The 20369-nt window shown below is 50.5% G+C and overlaps 1 protein-coding gene across 1 annotated transcript in view; it reads right to left on the bottom strand.

The window, feature by feature from the left end:
* Pepd (peptidase D) overlaps positions 1-20369 on the bottom strand; it is a 136033-nt gene that overhangs the window by 105319 nt on the left and 10345 nt on the right. The window contains exons 3-5 of the mRNA XM_028754198.1: positions 19569-19696; positions 9516-9579; positions 1159-1206 (exon numbers count right to left, since the gene is read on the bottom strand). Of these exons, the coding sequence (XP_028610031.1) occupies positions 1159-1206; positions 9516-9579; positions 19569-19696 (240 nt within the window). The remainder of the gene's footprint in view (positions 1-1158; positions 1207-9515; positions 9580-19568; positions 19697-20369) is intronic.

Below are 20369 nucleotides of genomic sequence, written 5' to 3' on the forward strand. Positions count from 1 at the left end.
ATAATGCACCAGTGGGCATAGCACTTCTGAGACAACCCCAGACACTCAGGAACTCCAGGTGGTGGAGAGATGGAAGAGGAAGAGAAACAAAGGGATGTTGGCACAATGAAGAGAGGCAGAACTGGAGACTCGGGGGAAGTAAGGAACAGCCTGATATGAGGAGCCAGTGCTGGCGCCTGGGACCATGGTGGGGTCCTGGCCTGTGCTGCCACTGGAGCCACATCTGGATCTGTGGCCCTGCAGGAACAGGGGTCTGTTACCACCAAAGGTGGACAACCCTGGTCTGGGCTGTCCCCTAAGGGTGGTGGGCAGGTATGATGGGAGGGGAAGATGAGTGGGGTTGGGTGCATGATGTGAAATTCACAAAGAACCAATAAGTTTAAAAAAAAAAATACCAGGCCAGCTCTGGCTGTGCCCACCACAGCTACTTAGCCACAGAAGCAGAACAGCAAAGAGAACATGTGGGAGGGGGGCTATCCCTATGTAAATCAGTAACAAGGGAGAGAAGGGACATTCCGGAAGGGTGAAGGGCTGTGTGTGTGTGTGTGTGTGAGAGAGAGAGAGAGAGAGAGAGACAGAGAAAGAGAGAGAGAGAGAGAGAGAGAGAGAGAGAGAGAGAGAGAGAGAGAGAGCACACATGTACATGTATTCAGGCACATATGCCCTTAGGGCAAGGCAGAAGAATGTACAACAGCCCAGCCCTGCCTCACCCCAGGCTGTGCACCCCCTTAAGGTGTCAAGAGCCTGATTTCCAAGTTGTATCATCATAGGGAATTCAGATGAGAATAAAAAGTGACAATCTATACCTGAAATGCCACGAGCTTAAGGTGGACGCAGTTCTACGTCCAAGTCTGGTTTCAAGCCCGAGGACTGCTGACGGTACCTTGTCCACTGCAGCCACAAGACCAGACACAGCACATCCCACAGTCAGCCGTTAGCACAAAACAGGTGTCCCTACTCACCACAGGTGACCAGTTCTCAGTTTCTCTTTTGTGTTCATTTATGTAGCTCAGGCTGGCCGTTAACTCCCATTCTCCTGCCTCAGCATCCCAAGCCTGTATACCTCTGTGCCTAGCTTCTTTTCAGTCTCTTAATCCTCACACCCGCACTGTGCAGCAATGCCAAGTACTCCATGGTTCTCGAGACCCAGCCACTTACCAAAGTGAGGAGGACAGAGGGGCTCCGTGAGGCCAGGACACTGGCGATCTGAAAATCAAAAGGGAAACCCACTTTAGAGCAGAGTTACGGTATGAATCTGAAATGTCTCAGACAGACTGGTGTACGAAGTGGCCAGGTTGTGGCACTATTTCGAAGGCTGCAAATCCTTTAGGAGGTAGGATCTGGCAGCCCCTGATCTCTGCCTCCCTCCCGATCTGCTGTGATGGAGCCCCTGGGCTTCACCACAAGCTCCTGTCATCACCAACCGCAGCCACTGTGGACTGAAGCTTTCTCTTTCTCAGGTTTCTGTCAAGTGTCAGTCACAGCATCAAGTGACTAATCTGACAGAGTAGTGGAATGGAGATGACACACCATCATGATCTGATGATTCCAGTGATCATCCAGGAAGCAGGTCCTCAAGACAGGAGACACCACTGCCACCCTGCCCTTAAGATGAGGAAACAGGGTCAGAAAGGTGAAAGGACTCCGGGAAGCCCTACAGCTGTCAAAACAGTAGAGGGTATACCCAGCACCCTCCTCACCATGTGGCCTGCCTTCAGGTACCACAAAGATCTCCAAAGAGCCAGACTTGCCCACTTCCCGAGGCCAGCACCTGTGTGCGGGATTTCCTGCTCTTCCTGAAAGATCTGGTCCTATCAGACATAAGCCCCAGTAGCCGCCCATCCTCAGAGCAGACGCCTCCCTCCCTACCCCCCACTGATCTCCTGGGCTAAACTGAAGGTAGTTAGCTTTCCCCAGCTCCACTGGCTTCCACCCTGGCCCCCTGGGCCTCCTGCCCCTACAAGCTGAATGCTTCCTCCCCAGTACCTTGTGTGAGCAGACATGGGCTCACCCGCCCACATCTCTGCTCACTCTCACCTATGGCTGGATCATCTTCCCACCATCTTGACTAGTCCATCACATCCTACTTGGGTCTGAACCCCAGCCCAGCCCTGTAAGCAGACTCAGTCACTCCCTTCTCTACTCACCCCCAGCCGGAGGCATCCATCCCCAGACAAGCACCCGGCATACACCAGCTAGGAAACCTGCACTCCAGAACGCTGACCACCTTGCTGGGAGCAACCTAGTCCTCTGCTGACTATCAAGCTCCTCACCCCACCCTAAGGTCTCCGATACCCTGAACACAGAAGAGGAAGGCGGGCTGCTCCAACAGGCTGGCTGAGCCATTGCTGAGACACTCCATGCTGCACGCACACGGTTAAGGTGGATATTTTGATAGATTTTGACATAGCGTATACACACTCTTCAATACTAAAAGGTTTCTGGAGGAAAGCTGGAGCATACTGGAAGCCATGAAAGAGTAAACGCACCTGCCATCCCATCCCCAGAGACAGTTCGGCTCTGTGCGCAGAAACAGAGAACTGTAGTGACATTTGGATCATATGAAATTACATGCTTCGCTTATTTCCTGTCATTAAATATTCTTCAAACACGTAATTTTTAGCAGTCACTACGGCTGGGGATGGTAAACGTTCAATAAGTCTTTGATTACGGCCTGTGTCAGTCATCTTACACACATCACCTCATTTAACCGCCCATAAAGGCTCTGCTACAACCATCCAGGACTCACGGGATGAAACCGCTTGTGTGAGGGTTACAGAGCCTGCCTAAATGCACAGGTAAGAAATAGCAAAGCCAGGACAGAAGGGACAACCGCACAAGGACTAAGAGCTCTGACTGCTCTTCTGGGAGACCCAAGTGGGTCTCTAAAACCCGTATCAGTTACCTTACAACAGCATATAATTCCAGTTCCCAGGGAATCAACATGCACACACACACACACTCACTCACACACACACACACACACACAGAGAGAGAGAGAGAGACAGAGACAGAGACAGAGAGACAGACAGACAGAGACAGACAGACAGAGAGAGAAGCACATACACACATACACACCTTTAAGAAGAAATAACAAAGCCTGGTTTTAATGAGTGGTTATAGAAAAGTCTGAATGGATTACACATCATTCACTTGATCCTTCCCTCTGCTAGACATGTAAATTATTTCTAATGGTGAGTTATTATAAATAATGCTGTGCAAGCATACTGGTATACATAGTTATTTATATATATATATATATATATATATATATATATATATATACACACATATATGTTTATTAAGGGTTTATTTCCTGATACAGTGTGGTGCCTCACATCTATAATTCCTGCACGTGGGAAGCTGAGGCAGGAGAATTGTGAGTTTAAGGTCAGTTTGGAACACACAGTGAGATCCTATTTCCTAAGGGGAAAAAAGTTTACTTTAAAAGAAACGTAAGTAAGCAGACATAGAATGTGCCTATTTCCCCAGAACTTGGAAGGTAGAGGTGGGAGGGTCATAAGCTCAGGGCCAGCATAGAGTCCCTGGAACCCTTCCTTAAAAGGAAGGCAAGAACAAACGGAGAGAAGGGTAATAAAAAAAGGAAAACAAAAAATTAAAAATTAAGCGGCCTAGTTGAATACAGGGTGAAAGGCCAGTATTCCATACCGACCCTGGTCTAACCAGCTAGGCTGGAGGTGCTGGCTCCCCAGGAGCAGCCTCTCTCCTTCCCTCACTCAGTAACTGGAGAATGACTGAGCCCACCCTGTGTTTCACAAATGAAGGCATGCAGAGTCTCTTCCCAGCCTGCCCGCCTGCCCCTCCTGGAGGGGAGAGAGGCTCATTAAAACCAACAGAGCGGAGTGTGTCAGGCCCTGGGTGTGTTGTTTCGTTGACATGAAGGGTCTACATTCATCAGCACACACCGATGCCGTCAATTACAGCGGCAGAATCAGAGAGCGAGGAGGCACTTGGGGATTGTATCAGCTATTGTCCTTAGGAGAGAAGAGCTGGATAACAAATGTGCGGGCTGATGGTTTTTCTCTCCACAATGACTCTCTGGACATGCTGGTTAGGAATAATGGAGGAGAAGGCCCCCTCGCTGCAAGCCTGACGCTCAGATGCATGGAGGCCGGATAGAGCCGGCCAGGCGTCAGTGAGTCCTGGCAGAGTAGCATCTTATATTGATCACAGCTGCTTGAGTGGGCCCTGGTTACCTTTCTGGCTGCAGAGCCTCTCCCAGCCCGGCAGCTCCATCTGCCTTCCCCGTGGAGACCCATTAGTGCTACACTCATCACGACTGGAGGCTGTGCCTCAAAAATTAAGGGAACACGATGCAGTTTTGTGTCACTGGCTCTGAGTGCAGCTCCAGGACTAGACGGCATGGCTTTAACAACCCCAGGCCCACTTTCCAGGAGCGCATGCCATGGCACAGGGGACCCATCTGCTCTCCCTACTGGGGCTGTCAAATGTTCCTGTCTTGCTGCAGGTCATAGCCAGCATCCATCTCCCAGGCAGCCTTGACTAGGTGGACAGGCACCAGAAGAATGATCAGAGCCCTGTGAGCCCAGATCCTGCCCTGGGGACAGTCCAGAAGCTGCCCAAGGGAACTTTACACAGGCTCCTAACCAGGACTCTGACCAAGCTAGTGAGTCACTCTTAACAAAGGAATTAGACACGCTTCAACTGTGTTGCTGAGAAAAGCCCGCGTGGCCCCCAGTGTGCAGGGCTCTGCCCTACCAGCATTGAAACCCTTGAAAACAAGCCATTATTCATGGCAGTTTCCCAAAAACGCCAGCGTACACCGGTGGCCTGAAATGCCCTTAAATTTTTGAATCTGCTTTTAAAATCAAAATAGCACCAACAATATGGCTGTCTGACTATTCTTGGACAATCAGAGTTTACAGTCCCTTCAGAGCAAGGCAGCAACCTTGGCCCCATCATAGACCCCCCCTTCCTGAAGCACCCGGCGGCCGCCCCCACCCCGCCTCCGCCGCCAGCAATACACACTAAGGCTAAGAAGCAGGCAGCTTCTATCCCTGGGCAGCTGTGGCTGTTTCTCTTACATTCTGGCTGCCTAACTGACCCTGCGACCTTCAAACATCTGCCATAAAGCAACAAAAATCATCCTCCACTCTGCCAGCTCCCGGCTAGTTAGACACTAGCTTCCAGACCAAGTATACACAGCAATGTTGTGGAGCCCCCTCCCAGGGGTCCCCTGAGTGACACCTTCCCAGTAATTAAGCCCTGGCTCTTCTGTGACGAGGAGGACAGGGGAAAGACGAGGAGGAGGAGGAGGAAGAGGAGGAGAAACATGTCTGCCATCTCAAACATCTGTATTTTTTGAGACAAGGTCTCATGTAGCCCAGGCCTTTGAATGCATTAAATAGCCAAGGATGATTTTGATTTTCTGAGCCTCCTGCATCCACCTCCTACAGGCTAGGATTACAGGCATGCACCACTATGCTTCATTAATTTGGTTCTGGGCATTGAACTCAGGGCTTCCTGCATGCCATCCTTTGATACATGCACTTTACACACACACACACACACACACACATTTTACACATACACCTATAAGTCATCAAGGGATCAGCTTTGCCCTGGGCCACTCCCACCCTCCTTCAGAGCAAGCATGCACCTGCAGCTAACAGTACGTCGATTTATAAAGATAGGCAAGGATGGCCAAGTCTAGACAGGGCTGAGCACTATAGAGCTGGCCTGGGAATGCTTGCCTAAGGAGCTTCCCGTCACTTTCATGATGGACTAAGCCTGGGCCCTGGGTGCTGCCCACATCAGAAAATGCTTTCAGCTCACAGGGCTCAAAGCAGCAGTTTGCTCCTTTTGGTGGGATTCATTCCCAGCTTCAGGAAATCACAAGGACTTGGAAGGCTGGGTCACCTCTGCACAAGCAAGCCTCCTGCAAGTCAGCCTTTCACTTCTGACAGGGAAGTGTAGAGCTGGAGGCAGCCTCTGGAACCTGGAAGTCTTTATCACCACGATGCTGCCACACCCCAGCTATAGGGCCATGGATGAGGCCTTTTGCCTCTCAGCCTTGATCTCCTTGTCTATAAATAGGGTTAGATCTGTGGTTTACTGAAGGACAGGGTGGGAGGGAGTACAAGCAGCCAGCCCCAGAGTGAAGCACCTGTCCTACCTAGAACAGCAGTTAAAGCTGGGGTGTGGTTCAGTGGTACCGCCTGGCATGTCCAAGGCCCTCAGTTCTCTGCCTCAGAGAAATAAAAACACTGACCAGCAGTCATGGTGATCCACAGATCTGATCAATGATGGTAATGATTATATTGCTCCTAGAGTACTCCAGAACCCTAAAGAGGCTCTGCCCTTTGACCTCTATTGATCCATTCATTTAACATTCTGCCTTCAAGGATTAAGAACAAGCTGGCCGGTCGACACTTTCACTAAGGACTTCCTGTCTGGATACTTCCTCTTCCTCTACTGTGCTGCTTCTGAAGGGCTCCTTCCTTTCCCAAGAAATCACAATGGAAGCTTTATTCTCCTCTCTCTCCAGTTAGACAATTCTTGAGGCTGCAGCCCTGAGGGATCTTACTCAGCAGTAGGTGAAGCCCAGCCAAATGCAGGAATCTCACAACCCTGAAACAGAGCCTATCCTAGCTCTCTCTCCAGGTTTGATGATGGGAGATCCCGAGGTCAAGGCCCAAAAGAGCAGTGACATTGAGATGCATGTTACAGGCTGTGAGAGTAGTGGAGATATACCCGCCAAAGCACAGCATCAGGACCAAAGTCAGGGTGAAGGATGAACAGATCTCCTCCAATGCTTAGAGATACAATGTAGCAAATGGCCTCATTGGGAGCAAGTAAACAAACATTCCGGCTCGCTTAAACACTGGAAGCCACATGACATAAGGATCCACCAAAAGCTGCTTCTCAATGTATGGGAAAAGGAACCCTATACCCTACAAGGAGGACTTAAAATGAGTGCATCCAACATAAAAATCAGTATGAAGGTCTTCACAAAATTATGTATGAGCCTGCTACACCAGTCCTAGGTATACAGCCAAAAGAAGCTAAATCAGGTTACTGCAGAGATGCTTGCTTGTGTAACTAACTACACTTACTGTAGTACAATTCACACCCGTGATGTGCAACCAGCCTAGTGCCCATCAACAGACAAATGGAGAATAAAGGTGCAGTGCATATACACAATGGGGTGTTATCTGGCCACACGAGGAATGAGAGTATGTCATCTCCAGCAGAGACCATCCGGCTAAGCCAGGCTCAGAAAGACAAACATAGTGTGTTTCCTCTCATTTGCAGAATCTACAGTTGAAAGGAAAAAAAAAAGAGTAGAAAGTAGAAGGGGAACTGCGTGAGCAGGAGAGGGTCAGCGTTGGGCAGGACAAACATGGACTTATGATCAAAGTGCAAAGTGCACATATATAAAATGTAACAACGAAGCTCATTCTTCCCTACAATGTACATACACTATGGGGCTAGAGAGAGTTCCGTGGTTAAGTACACTTGCTGCTCTTTCCGAAGACCACAGTACAGTTCCCAGCACCCACACTGGGCAGCTCACAACCCCCTGTAACTCATAATGCCAGGAAATCTGATGCCCTCTTCTGGCCTCCATAGATACTACATGCACATACACACAGACATGTACATATAAATTATACCTTTTAAACACACACACTCATGACTATTTTAAACCTTTCAGAAAAAAAAATGATACACTACCTACCTCCCCATGGCCTAACAGGGTAGAAGGTACAGAAGACACGGACTCAGGTACAGGTATGTGAGTGTTTGCCTTCACTGAGGTTTTCCTGGGAACCTGACAGCGTTCTACTTTGCCTCACTGACTTCATCCATGAATTAACTTCCTGTGCTGGCCCACACCCTGTGCTGCTAGGTGGAACCCTGGATCTAAACGCCTCTGATACCCTGTACATGTCTGAGACTAGGATGGAGAATGCAGGAGAGATGTGGCAAGGCAAACAACCAGGTTCTCACGATGGAAATAAGACAGCAATGGGTGCAGAACATTGAACAGTCACTGTTCACATGCTATCCCGAGGTCACCAGTGTGGGCCAGTGGCAGGCCTCGAGGGATGGGGATGATAAAGAGTGAGGAAGGAAGGGTGTTAGCACTCTAGGGCTACAGAACTCAAGGCAGGACCATGCTGCTCCTGTACAGGATGAGGCTAAAGCTGGTTTGCCCAAGGTCAAGGAAAGTTGTCTATCCCAGAGCCAGTGGGCCAGGCACAAAACACTGAGCAGAGACAGGCAGGCTCTTCACAGTGCAATGTATTTGGCTAAGGTCCCTCAAGACCTGCTTCTTCACCTGGTGCTGTTACCCCCACATAGCTGTGTCCTGCCCAGAGGGACAGGTTTTGGATGGATCTTACGACCACCTCTACCCTGCAACCCCAGCTCTGGGCCTCAAAGCTCTTCTCTCCCACCACTACCTCTTCTTCTTTGTCAAGGTCTCACCAAAGAAATTATTAGTATACATTCATAGCACAAGATTGTACTTCAATATAAGGTATTCATATGTGACCTCACAGGCCTCTGATCTTATTCTCCATTCTCCTTTCTGGTCTCCCTCCTCCCCTCCCTCCTCCCCTCCCATTTCCCAAACAGTGCCCCTGCTTTCACGCCACACACAGGCAGGCAGGCAGGCAGATGGACACGTTTATCTAGACTACATATGAGGGCAAACTCGGGGCATCTGGCTGCCTTCCAGTCACATGAAGATCCCCAGTGCCATCCATTCTCCTGCAGATGACTTCATGAATGAATAACAGTCCACTGTGGACAGACAGCACATTTCTTTTCTCCATTCATCTACTGACAGGCATCTACGCTGCTTCCAAAGCTTGGCAGCCCCAGCTCTTAGCATGTGTGTACTTTTAAGCTCTGTCTAGGGCAATGCAGTCATGGTGTCCTGTCCAGGTCCAGGTTGGATGGCCGGTGGCAGAAGCTGACGTCCATCCAGCTCTGACTTGGAGAGCATGTGTAAGGTCTTGAGAGATGGGGAATGATAAAGAGTGGGGTGGAATTAGAACACGGAGCTGTGACAGCATCCAGGAATGGAACAGAGTGGCCTCCTGTGTGCCAGGCGGCGGCCACCGTATCAGAGGACTTTGCTTACTTGGACCTTGGAGCTCTGAGCTGTGCTGTCATCTCTGTCACTGTCAGCAGTGGAAGTTAAAAAGAGTCCTTTTATCTGTCGGCACAAGGGTCGGATTCACAGCCTCAGGGTGACACTGACACATCTACCCACACTGTCCAACACTGGCTGGGTGACTAGGCTGGAAGGTAGTCAGGGTACCCCCCCCCCGCAATTCCTGTATACTCACTGGCCATTCACAACTTAGGGTTCTTCTTACAAACAGACCCCTCAACACACAAAGGCCCAGGCAGAGCCCACTGGCCGTTTTGATTAGAGCTGTCCCATCTGCAGGCAGGTTGCCTCTCAGAGACATCCTTTTGTAGGAACCTCAGGAGTCAGTGTCACATCAGCTACGCACCTCATCCACGTACTGGACATCGTCCACAGCATATTTCTCCTTGAAATGCTCCTTGGAATGGATCCTGAAAAGAAAGCACAACAAAACCATGGTCAGGGCCTGGCAATGCCCTAGCCCGGTCACCTCCCACCTACCAAATCCAGGCCATGAAGCTCTGGTCCATCCCTGCCATAGTGTAACGATCTAGCACCAGCGGGTATACCCAGCAGTTGATGGTAAAGGGTGTCCCGCTGCTGAACCACTTCTGCTGCCCTGGGACCTCTAATTCAGTCCATTATGCCCCTAGCTGCCTGCGGGGCAGAATATGGTCCCTCCTTCCACTCTTTCCCTCCGTATCACTGACCCTCTAGGCAGTCAGCCAGTGTACCTCACTTTTAGGGGCATGGAATAAGTGACTTCCCAGCTGCACCTCTTTAAAGAAAGGTTAATACATGAACACTTTAAAGAAATCAATATCAGTGTTTCTCAATGTGATGGGAAGAATTTAAGCTTAGTCATCAAAGTCTAAAACAATTAGCCAAGGAGAAAGCGAGGAGTGGATGAGGTGCGACAGCCCTCGCCCGACTCTTGATGCTTTCCCCTGGATTCAGCAGGTTGCAGCGCCACCCAGATGAGTCAATGCTGTTGGGAGCAGTGGGCTCCCATATGGAAGAACATGGGGCGTGTGTGTGTGTGTGTGTGGGGGGTGATGTCACCAGCCAAGTGCCACATCCAGTGACGTGTATATATGCCACCTGCACTACTGCACACCTGGTTGCTACATAAGAGGACATACCCATCCCTTCCCATCCTACTGTTGTCTTACAGCAGGTGCCCCATCCACCAGGTCTCAGTACAGCACAACAGGTGGTCTCTGCATTTACCAGGGCCACAAGGGATGTGTGGATGGCAGCAATATTCCTGGGAGTTCATCTAGGGATGACACCAGGAGGCCCTCAGAGCTCCACGGTCTATGTGCCACAGCACAGCACTGCGAGGGAACTAGGAGTCCACACCTCTCTCTGGCCCAATATCATTGTCTTTCCACCTAAACAAGCAAAACGTGTCAGAGGCTCAGGACCAGGAGATAGGGGAGAGTAGAGGAACCAGCAGCGTGTGCCTGTGTGTCAAAGCCCGGGTAGAAAACCCACTTCAGGCTGAGAAATTGACCTCACTGTGGTGTCATGGAATGCCCTCCGCTTTTTTTTTTTTTCTCTCTCTCCTTTGGCCTCTGGAAAATTCACTGGGCATCAAGCTCTTGCCACTAATTAAATTTGCACAATTCAGTCACGTTAGCTTCCGCCATGAGACAGGGCTCAAAAGTTAACTGGCCAAGATCTGACACCTCCATTAGCAAAAGGTCTCAAGAGCTGAGGCAGGAGGTGTCACTTCAACTGGATCCTGGGAGTCCCAGGTGCAGACTGGGGAAGCAAGGAGTAGGGCCACCAGCAAGGCAGCTGCTAGCTATCATCATTTCTCCCTCGCCAGCTGTGCCAGCTGTGCCAGTGCAGCCCCACCCTACCTCCAGCCCCAGTCACTTTGTCAACACCAGTTGTGACAGGCATGAAAAGCAAAGTCCCTACAGATTCAGAAGCACAAAGATCTGATTCAGCCTCCAGGGCTCTGCACAGCAGGTCAGGCCAGCCACTAAAGTGAGGGCCCTAACCTTTTCATATCCACTGCCATAGGGCACCTGAAGCCTCTTTCCAAAATAAAAGTGTCCTTTAGAAGGAAGCCACTAAGAAACATCTCCCTGTCCTTTTCTTCTGGAGTCTTACAAGTCAGGATTCATCAGAGACTTGCCAGACCAGGGAAGCCTGGTGAGGTTTCTAAGTGGTAAGCCCCAGGTCAAGAGCTTGACCCCATGAAGTCAGGGGAAGTGGCAGCAAAGAGGAGATGGTGGCAGTGGCATGTGAACACTGCGTGTCCTTCCTGCGTGTTCACCTCCAAACTCACACATGGTGCTTACACAACTCATTTGTACATCACTAAGATGAATGCCTTGCAGGGCAACCTAAGAAAGGAGCTATTTATTTCATGGGTTCTTGGCTCAGTTTCGGAGGCTCAGTGTGGGGCTGCTTGACCCCACTAATCCTGAGTCAACGGGGAGGCAGGGCAGTGTGGTGGAGGGCATGTACAGCAAAGGCTGTTCCATATCCAGTGGACAGGCAGCTGACAGCAGAGATGGAGGGGCCTGAGATAAGATGGCACCCCAAGGACACATCCCAGTGACCTATTTCCTCCAAAGTCTTCCTTCCTAACAGCACCATCAGGTAGGAAAACCAAGCATTCAATACATGACCTTATGGGGGACAACTGTCATTCAAGCTGTCTATGGATGGCAAGGTGGAACAGAGAAAGGCTGGCCCCCAGAAGAGCCCCAACAGGAAGAAGTGGGCACAAGTACTAGCCCCCACCCAAGTACCCTTTGCCCAGTACTTCTCTCCTTCCAGAGGCAGATGCCACAGTCTAGGCTGAGTGCAAACTAGGCCTTAATGCACCTCCATGCTTTGTCTTGCCAGGAATAACCACCACCAACATATAGAATATGAAGAGCTGTGGGCATTTTGTCTGGTACTCTGCACATTACATTCTTAGAAAGGGCAGAGATAATTAAGTATGAACAGTACTTGCTTTTTTTTTTTCCATGTTTGTGAGTTAATTACAGTAGAAATCATTTAGACGTTACCTGGAGGGACGTATGTGCCAGGCTGCATGATCAAACCAGCCATGGAATACTCGGCAGCCACAACTTGGTGGAGCCGATAGGGACAGGGGTGGCATGTCTACTGGTGGGGAGGATCACTGGGAATCTCTGAATCCACCGAGGGGCTGCTGACAGGGCACACAGTGGCTTCTTAGGGGATCTACACCTCGCTGGCATGTGGCGGGGAGCAGGCCCAGCTCGTGTCTGGCCCCATCACATGGGAGATCCCAATGGAAAGAACCAGACTGAAGGGACAAATCAGGAGCGGAGCTGAGCTCTCTCGGATGCTCTTCATTCCAGGACACAGTACAGTTCAGGCAGAAGAGAGAAGGTGCCTCCCTTGACAGGATACCCATCCTGTAGAGGGGATTTGTGGTCTTCGAGCAGCTGGGCCCAAGCACAAGCCCAGAGTCACAGCAACTGATGCTTGGTCACAGCACCATGGGCCCCAAAGCCCTGTGTGAGTCCTCAGGTGAGAAGGAGTCATTAAGTTAATGCCACATGATGCAGACATGATGGAACCTTCCAGAAAATGGAATTTTAAAGGGCAGGTCTTAGTGGCTAGCTGACCACCTGCGTGTGGTTAATGAATAAGTAAAAAGGCCAAATGACAGCAACCACCATCCGTTTCCAGCCCCAGGCGCCTGCCTTCAGCTCCAAACAATGCTGCTGCCTTTCATTCCGCTATTGGCACAACACGGTGCGTGCACAGTGGAAGTCGGCAACCGTGTCAAGATGTCATTAAGTTGTCAAAGAGGGAAGTAGCTCTCTGCAAATCAGAGCAGTGTCTGAGCCTGTAGACTGCTCGTATGTGTGAGCTGAGACAGCCACAGCACAGCCTCTGAGATTATCCACACACAGAGAAGCCAGGCAGAGGAAGGCCATGTTGCAAGGATGAGTGATTGAGACAAACCTGCCCATGCACCCATGAAAGCCAGGGGCTCTGGCTAATCCCTAGGTGCTGGGAGTCAGGTACAGGTGCTCAGAAGGAGTGAAAAAGAACCCATTAGCCCCTCCTCAAGACTGCATCCCTCAAAGAGTCCATCCTTCCCCCTGATAACAGCAGGAGCCCCAGAGGAGCTCAGGAAGCCCTACCTCCTTGTGACTCGAGGGGGCATGAGGCAGTGCCATAAAAGAGACCACACCCCATATTTCATGTCACAAACAGCCCACATAAAACCAAGTGCGATGGCACATGCTATGACTCCAATATTCAGGAAACTGAGATAGAAGAATCTTAAACCCAAGGTCATCCAGAGCTACATTGGAAGACCCTGTCTCAGACAACAAAAGCCACCCCATGTGCACTATTCCACAAGACATTACTGGGTAGCCTGGGACCAGACAGGTCCTAGAGAGGCCAATCACTAACTCCCTGCAAAGCTAGGCCAGACACACTATCTGTCCTTTCAGTTTGGTCGGGGACAGGAAGGAATGTAGAGGATCCCCTATCATACCCCAAGCTGGCCACTTTCCACGCTCCTAAAGCTACTTGGTGTGGTGTGTGTCACAGGAGAAACTTCCAGATGAGAGCCACTGTCAGCTAATCTTTTGGACAGATTCCAAACACATCAGGCACTCCCACCCTCCTGCTTCAGTAAAGGTGTAGGGTGAGGCACAGGCCAGCCCTGAGATTCCGATCTCCTCCCCCAGCATCTGCAACCCTGACAGCAAGGCTGTGCCCAGGGAAGCTGCGGATCCTACAGCAGACCTCAGGTTCCCTGAGTGACTCTGGACTGTAGAACCTGCCAGACGGATTTTCAAAAGCCATCAGATAGAGACTCCAAAGGAAGCTGAGGAGCTTAAGGTCAAACGTTCAGTCTGGTGGGTTTTGATTGCAAAGGCCAGGTAATCCCATCAGCCTTGCTCCCGGTGCCTTATTGATTACCGCAGCGTCTGGAAGCAGCCGTGCACAGCAGATCTGGCTGCTTCCCAGCCCGAGCCCAGACAACTGGCCCCTTTGTCACCTGCCCGTTACAACCAGGCCTTCCCTCCCACTCAGTACAAAGAGACAGTGAGTCAGCCCAGAGCACAGAAGGGAAAGGTCTGCTGGAGGAACTGTCTCAGCCGTGGAGTCAGTCTCCCTTGGGACCACTGCTGCTGGGCCTGGCCTGCACAGCACACATAGCCTCATAAACCAGCAGACACGAATCTACCCTCAAGGTTACTCCAGGCTCTATTCTGCACTAGACAATGAGCTGCCTCAGCAAAGCAGGGCCAGACTAAAGGAGCGCTTTAATAGTCTCAGACTCCTGTATTCTTGAAGACTATATGTGCATGTGGAAAGCAGACTGTTAACACCTGATACCTGACCAATCAAGGTCCTGGGCTTTAAGCCCTTCAGTCAAGGGCAATTAATTCCCAGGATGTAACTGTAGAAAACAAGGAGAATTTACACAGGTTCAGCAATTGGGGTAGAATCCCTGAAGCATAAACAGTCCTCCAGTGTACCAGATGCAAATGTCTGCATCAACTCCCAGGCAGCACCCGTCCTTTCTTGCTAGAGCCAGTGCTTCATAAGGAAATATCTAGGTGAACAGCTCAGTGGTCAAGTGTCTGTCTAGGTTATGCAGCCCCAGCAAAACACACACACACACACACACACACACACCTGCATACATGCAATTACCCACAGAATTCTTTTGGTGGGGCATAATGGTCACCTGTAATCCCAGCACTTGGGGAGGAAACTGTTGGATGAGTCTAAGACCAGCCTAAGCTACATGGTGACATTTGAGGGGGGAGAGGGAGGGAGGGAGGGAGGGAGGGAGGGAGAGAGGGAGGGAGGGAGGGAGGGAAGGAGAGAGAAAGAGAGAAAGAGAGAGAGAGAGAGAGAGAGAGAGAGCAAGAGAGAGAGAGCATGCATAAGCGCCAGATGGGGCCAGCTGACCTGGGCCTCCACTGTCCATCCCTACTGCTCACAGTTGAAAGTATCTTCCAGCTTCTGAGCTGTTTCTCATCTCAGCAAGCTTGGTTTGAGCGAGGAGGTAGGGCCAAGGGGGTGTTGAAAGAACAATATCTTAGGTAGGGTTTCCATTGTTGTGAAGAGACACCATGACCACAGCAACTCTTAATAAAGGAAAGCATTTCACTGAGGCGGGGCTTATAATTTCAGAGGTTTAGTTCATTATCATCAGAGCAGGAAGCATGGCAGCATCCAGGCAGACACGGTGCTGGATTGGCAGGCAGCAGGAAGAGAGTGACTATCTGAGACTGCCATCCCCAGTGACACTCTTCCTCTAACACAGCCATGCCTCCTAACAGTGACACTCCCTACGGCCTACGGAGGCCATTTTTATTCAAACCACCACATTCCACTCCCTGATCCCATAGGCCATATCATAACATAGCCAAATCATAATGTGAAATGCATTCAGTCCAACTTCAAAAGTCTGCATCCATAGTCTATTGCGGTCTCCACACTGAATAAAGTCTAAACTTCAAAGACTCTTCCGAGACTCATGGCAACCTCCTAATTGTAACCCCCTGTAAAAATCAAACGAAAGAGAAGATCACATACTTCCAACATGCAGTGGCACAGGATATACATGACCATTCCAAAAGAGAAGAAAGGGGGCATAGTGGGGAAACACTGGACCAAACCAAGACTGAAAACCAGCTGGGCAAAGGCCAAACTGCATCTCCATGTCTGATGTCAAAATACCCTTCAGATCTCCAGCTCCTTTCAGTTTTGTTGACTGAAACACACTTCTCTATTTTGGGCTGGTTCCACACCCATCTGCAGCTCTCCTTGGCAGCTATCTCATGACTCTGGCAACTCTTAACATCTTGGGGTCTCCAAAGCAATCCAGGCTTCACCTTCACAGCTTCATGAAATGGCCTCTCTGGGCCTCCATTCAGGGACACACCTCTGCCACAGGCCTGACCTCAGAGACCTTCCTTAGTCACAGAGGGAGATGCCATAACCACTTTCTTCTATTCTTGACTCTAAAGCCAGTACTACGTAGCAGAAGCTGCCAAGTTCTTCAGCTCCCTAGGGCTGGAAAACGGCCTCCTCATTCAAATACACTTTCACCAGCTTTCTGTTTTTCAGGTTTCCTTGAGTGCCTAAGCATGGCTGTCCTGCAACTCACTCTGTAGCCCAGGCTGGCCTCAAACTCAGAGCTCCATCTACCCCTGCCTCCAGGGTGCTGGGATTAAAGGCATTTGCTACCAAGCTTCTCTTTAATTTCTCTTCATAGGCTTGAAGCTCAGCTGGGTGGGGTCTTGCTCTGAGGTGACCCCTCCCTTTATTCCACTTGGCATCAGGCTTTCCTTTAATCTGTTCACACCTCCTGGTGCCCCTTTTCTCCACCAACTCTACAGTCTGAATTTTTCCTTGATCAGTCTGTTCCTTTTCATTATAGATCTCCATGAGACTGGCCACTTCAAAAGTTCGGTCCATTATCATCATGGCAGAAAGCATGGCGGGCGGCATGCAGGCAGACATGGTACTAGATGAACAGACAGCAGGAAGAGAGTGAGACACTGGGCCTGGCTTGAGACCTCAAAGCCCACCTCCCAGTGACACACTTCTTCCAATAAGGTCACGCCTACTCCAACAAGGCCATAGTGCTACTCCCTAGAGAACCGTGAGGGCCATTTTAATTCAAACCATCACAGACAGCCACAGTTCTGTTCACAAGGACAGCTTGGGGTGCAGGAGGCATTCTGGGAGCATCTCATGGAGATGAAACATACACTTCCTCAAGGCTGGTTCGGTTTCTAGGTTTTGTACGGTTTTGATAAGAAAGGTCCCACAAAGACTTGTCTGTTGAAGACTTGCTCCCCCGTGAGACAATGCTCAGGAGAGGCTTGTTATGGCGTTAACGTCGTCAATAGAGTAACTAACTACTGACAGACTAATAGCTCAGTGGGCTTTTAGAAGGCCAAGCCTAACTGGAGTAAGTAAGGCACTGGGAGGTATATCCTTAAAACAGTATTTTAGATCCCTTGTTCGTCCGTCCATCTGTCTGTCTGTCTGTCTGTCTTCTCCTACGCCTTCTTTTCTAGCTACCATGAGGGTAGCTGTGCAACATGCTCCCACTACTATAGTATTCTGACTTATGTCAGATCCACAGTGATGAAGCCAGCAAACCATGGAGTGAAACCTCTGAAATCATGAGCCAAAATAAATCGTTTCTCTTTTTAACTTGTTTCTCTCAGGTACTTTGTTCCAGCAGTGAAAAACCTGACTTATATACTACAGTTGAGTAATACCCAACCCTAAAGTTGGGTGGAACAAAAAGCTAAAAACTATTTCTCCTTGCTGTGGTTTGAATCTGAGCTGTCCTCCAGAGGTTCATGGGATTGAGTAGCCAGTCTCCAGCTAAGTACTGTTCTGGAAGGTAGCAGAACTTTTATTAGCTGTGCACTGGTGGCAAGCTGTGAGAGTTATAGCCTGATCACATGTTTGGTCCCATTCTCTGCTTCCTGACTGCTGCCATGAAATGATGTCACACTCCTGCTGACAGGCCCTGAGTCGCTCTTGTTGTCATGCCTTCCCTACCATGATGAGCTATGCCTTCTGAGACACTAAACCAAGATACGTCCTTCCTCCCTTAGGGTGCTTCTGTCAGGAATTTTATTGAAATAAAAAAGGTCACTAGTGTGTAGACTCTCAAGGTCAGGAAGTGAGACAGCCTAGGCAGCACCGCTGACCTCTGCTCCATGACACTGTGACCTCGGCAGAAGCCTTGAGTCATCTGAAGGCTCATTCATGCTTACAGCTGGTGGTGCACCAGTAGAGGTTCTCCACATGGGTGAGTGTGGCTTCCTCATGGTAGGGCAGCTGCGCTCCAAGGGAGAGCGTCCCACTAGAGAGAACCACAACAACATCCTGTATTGTGGTCCTGACCAGGGTCAAGCAGGAGTGAAAGCAATTCCACCTCTCCAGCTAGACAGAAGATTACAAGCTCACTGCCAACCTGGAATGGCACAGTGACTTCCAGGTCAGCCATTCGGGGACAATATAACTGCACTCCTAGCAACACCATCACCCCATGCTGTCCCCTCGGATATAACCAACCTACCAACGCACACTGTAACGGTACTGCGGATCCTAGGAAGGAATTAGAGCGGTGGTCAGACTCACTCGCTGGTGCTCCATGCCATCATGTAGAAGCCATGACAGACCACAGGCGAGCCTTACTTGTAATCACAGCTGCCACGAGAACAGGCCACAGTGCTGAGCAGGTCTCCCCAGCACACTGCTTCCTCTTTAAAGCAGGGAAGAAGTAAGGATCTGGCTGTAGATGGAATATAAGCTAGAGGGAGTTCAGCAGGCATGGCCTCTCCTCAGCTGTCTACCCCAAAGGCAGCTAAGCAAGACATGTCTACTCCCTACCCTGCCTTGGTCAAGGGTCAAGCCAAGAAAGCATCACAGGGAAACCAGAGCTTGCGTCTCTCCTGCTGCCAACTCTGCCTCAGCTGTATCTCTACAGCAAAGCTGATGGCCCAGGGCCAGCCTGGGATGCTGCCAAGTGACCCAGAAGCAGAACTGACGACAATTTGTGGAGTTGACCCCCGGCCCCTAGGATACCTGGCAGAGAGTGAGATGCCAGGACCAGCGACAGATGCTGTGCATCTGCCTGGAGCAGGAGGGACAGCACGCGAAGCAGAGGGACTATGGAGGACGGCCCTTTAGGGGCTCTGGCCCTCTGCAAAGAGCTCAGAGTCCCTGTGGCAGACAGGTGCCATGTCACTCAAAACAGCCGCAGACTCGGCAGCCCACCTAGTAATGAGCACGACGGAACACCAGGTAGCAAAGGCTACAATTTACACATTAGCCTGGAATAACCACTCTCCAGGCAGAAACGACAGATTGGAAGACGAGATTCTCTGATCACTTCGAAACATCCCCGGTTACACAGTGTCTGCCTCAATGCTGTGAGCAGGCAGGAGCACTGCCAGGTATCTCAGAGAACAGAAGTGGGGCAGTCTCTTCCAGGGAGCTTACAAGCTGACCTCTGGTCCAAGACTCCTCACATGGACAGCTCCAATCCTCCACCCTCTCTCACAGAGAGGCCAGGGAAGGACAGGCCATCTGTGGCCAGAGGTGGGCATTAGTAACGCCTCTAAATGTAAGTCACAAGCCTCAGAAAGGGGGCCCAGACAGCACACACACCTCCAGCAAGCCCATGCAGAAGCAACCACCAGCTGGTCCAAAAGCCACAGGCATCTTTAGTAGTCAGGGAATCTGGGCTTTCCAATAAACCATGCCTCCAATCTATAGTTTGATCTGACCCCTCCTCCCAACTGAGGTTCAGGGCTGTGACTCAGAGCTTGCCAACAAAAGCCCTTCCTCCTGTCCCCAGCCCATCATCGTCCCCAGCAGGCCCGGCACCACGGCAGGCACCACTTCTTACTTTCCCATCCAGGTGGCGTAGCTAGCAGGAAGCCTGGGCATGAACAGGGTTGATTTTCCAGTGTCCACATCGATGACACCATAGAAGCCTGACTCGATGACACCGAAGGCCCAGTGAAAGAAGGACTCCTGTGGAGGGAGCGAGGCGCCTCATTACCCAATGACCAGAGCTGAAGCATGAGGTACCTACCAGAGGCAGGTGAGCAGAGACTGAGGCCTCCCTTATAGACTCAGGTCTCCTCTTAGGAAATGGCCTCAGCCCTGCTCAGCCTGATTCCCAGTCCAGACACCCGCTGTCCATCCTGCTATGCTGCTGTTTGTCACGCTGTTTGGCAAGGCCCCTCTGACCTTGCCTTCTACCTTTTCTTAATTACATCAAGCTATAACTGTCTATGTCTGTGTGTGTGCCATGGCCCTCACGTGGACATAGGAGGATAACCTGTATGAATTGGTTCTTTCCTTCTACCTAATGGGTCCTGGGGATAGAATTCAGGTTGTCCGGCTTCCCAGCAAGCACTTTTATCCATTGAGCCATTTCCCCAGCCTAACTCGTCTTTTATTTTTAATGATTCAGGTTTCCTGCGTGTCCCTATCTCATCCACCTGAGGGTCTCCTCCTAGAACCGCGGCAGCCAGCGGCCAAGAGCACCAAGCACAAGCTCAATTCAGAAACCCACAGGAATATCATTAGCCAAATGGGGATTCTCACCCCACCCCTCCATGCTCAGCAGTCAGCACTGAGCTGGGGTCAGCAAGGTGTGAGGTGGGGGAGGGGCTCTTCTCAGATGAACCCAGAACTACAT

Source organism: Grammomys surdaster, unplaced genomic scaffold (genome assembly GCF_004785775.1).
Source record: "Grammomys surdaster isolate TR1022 unplaced genomic scaffold, NIH_TR_1.0 125984, whole genome shotgun sequence".
In the NCBI taxonomy this organism is placed as follows: Eukaryota; Metazoa; Chordata; class Mammalia; order Rodentia; family Muridae; genus Grammomys; species Grammomys surdaster.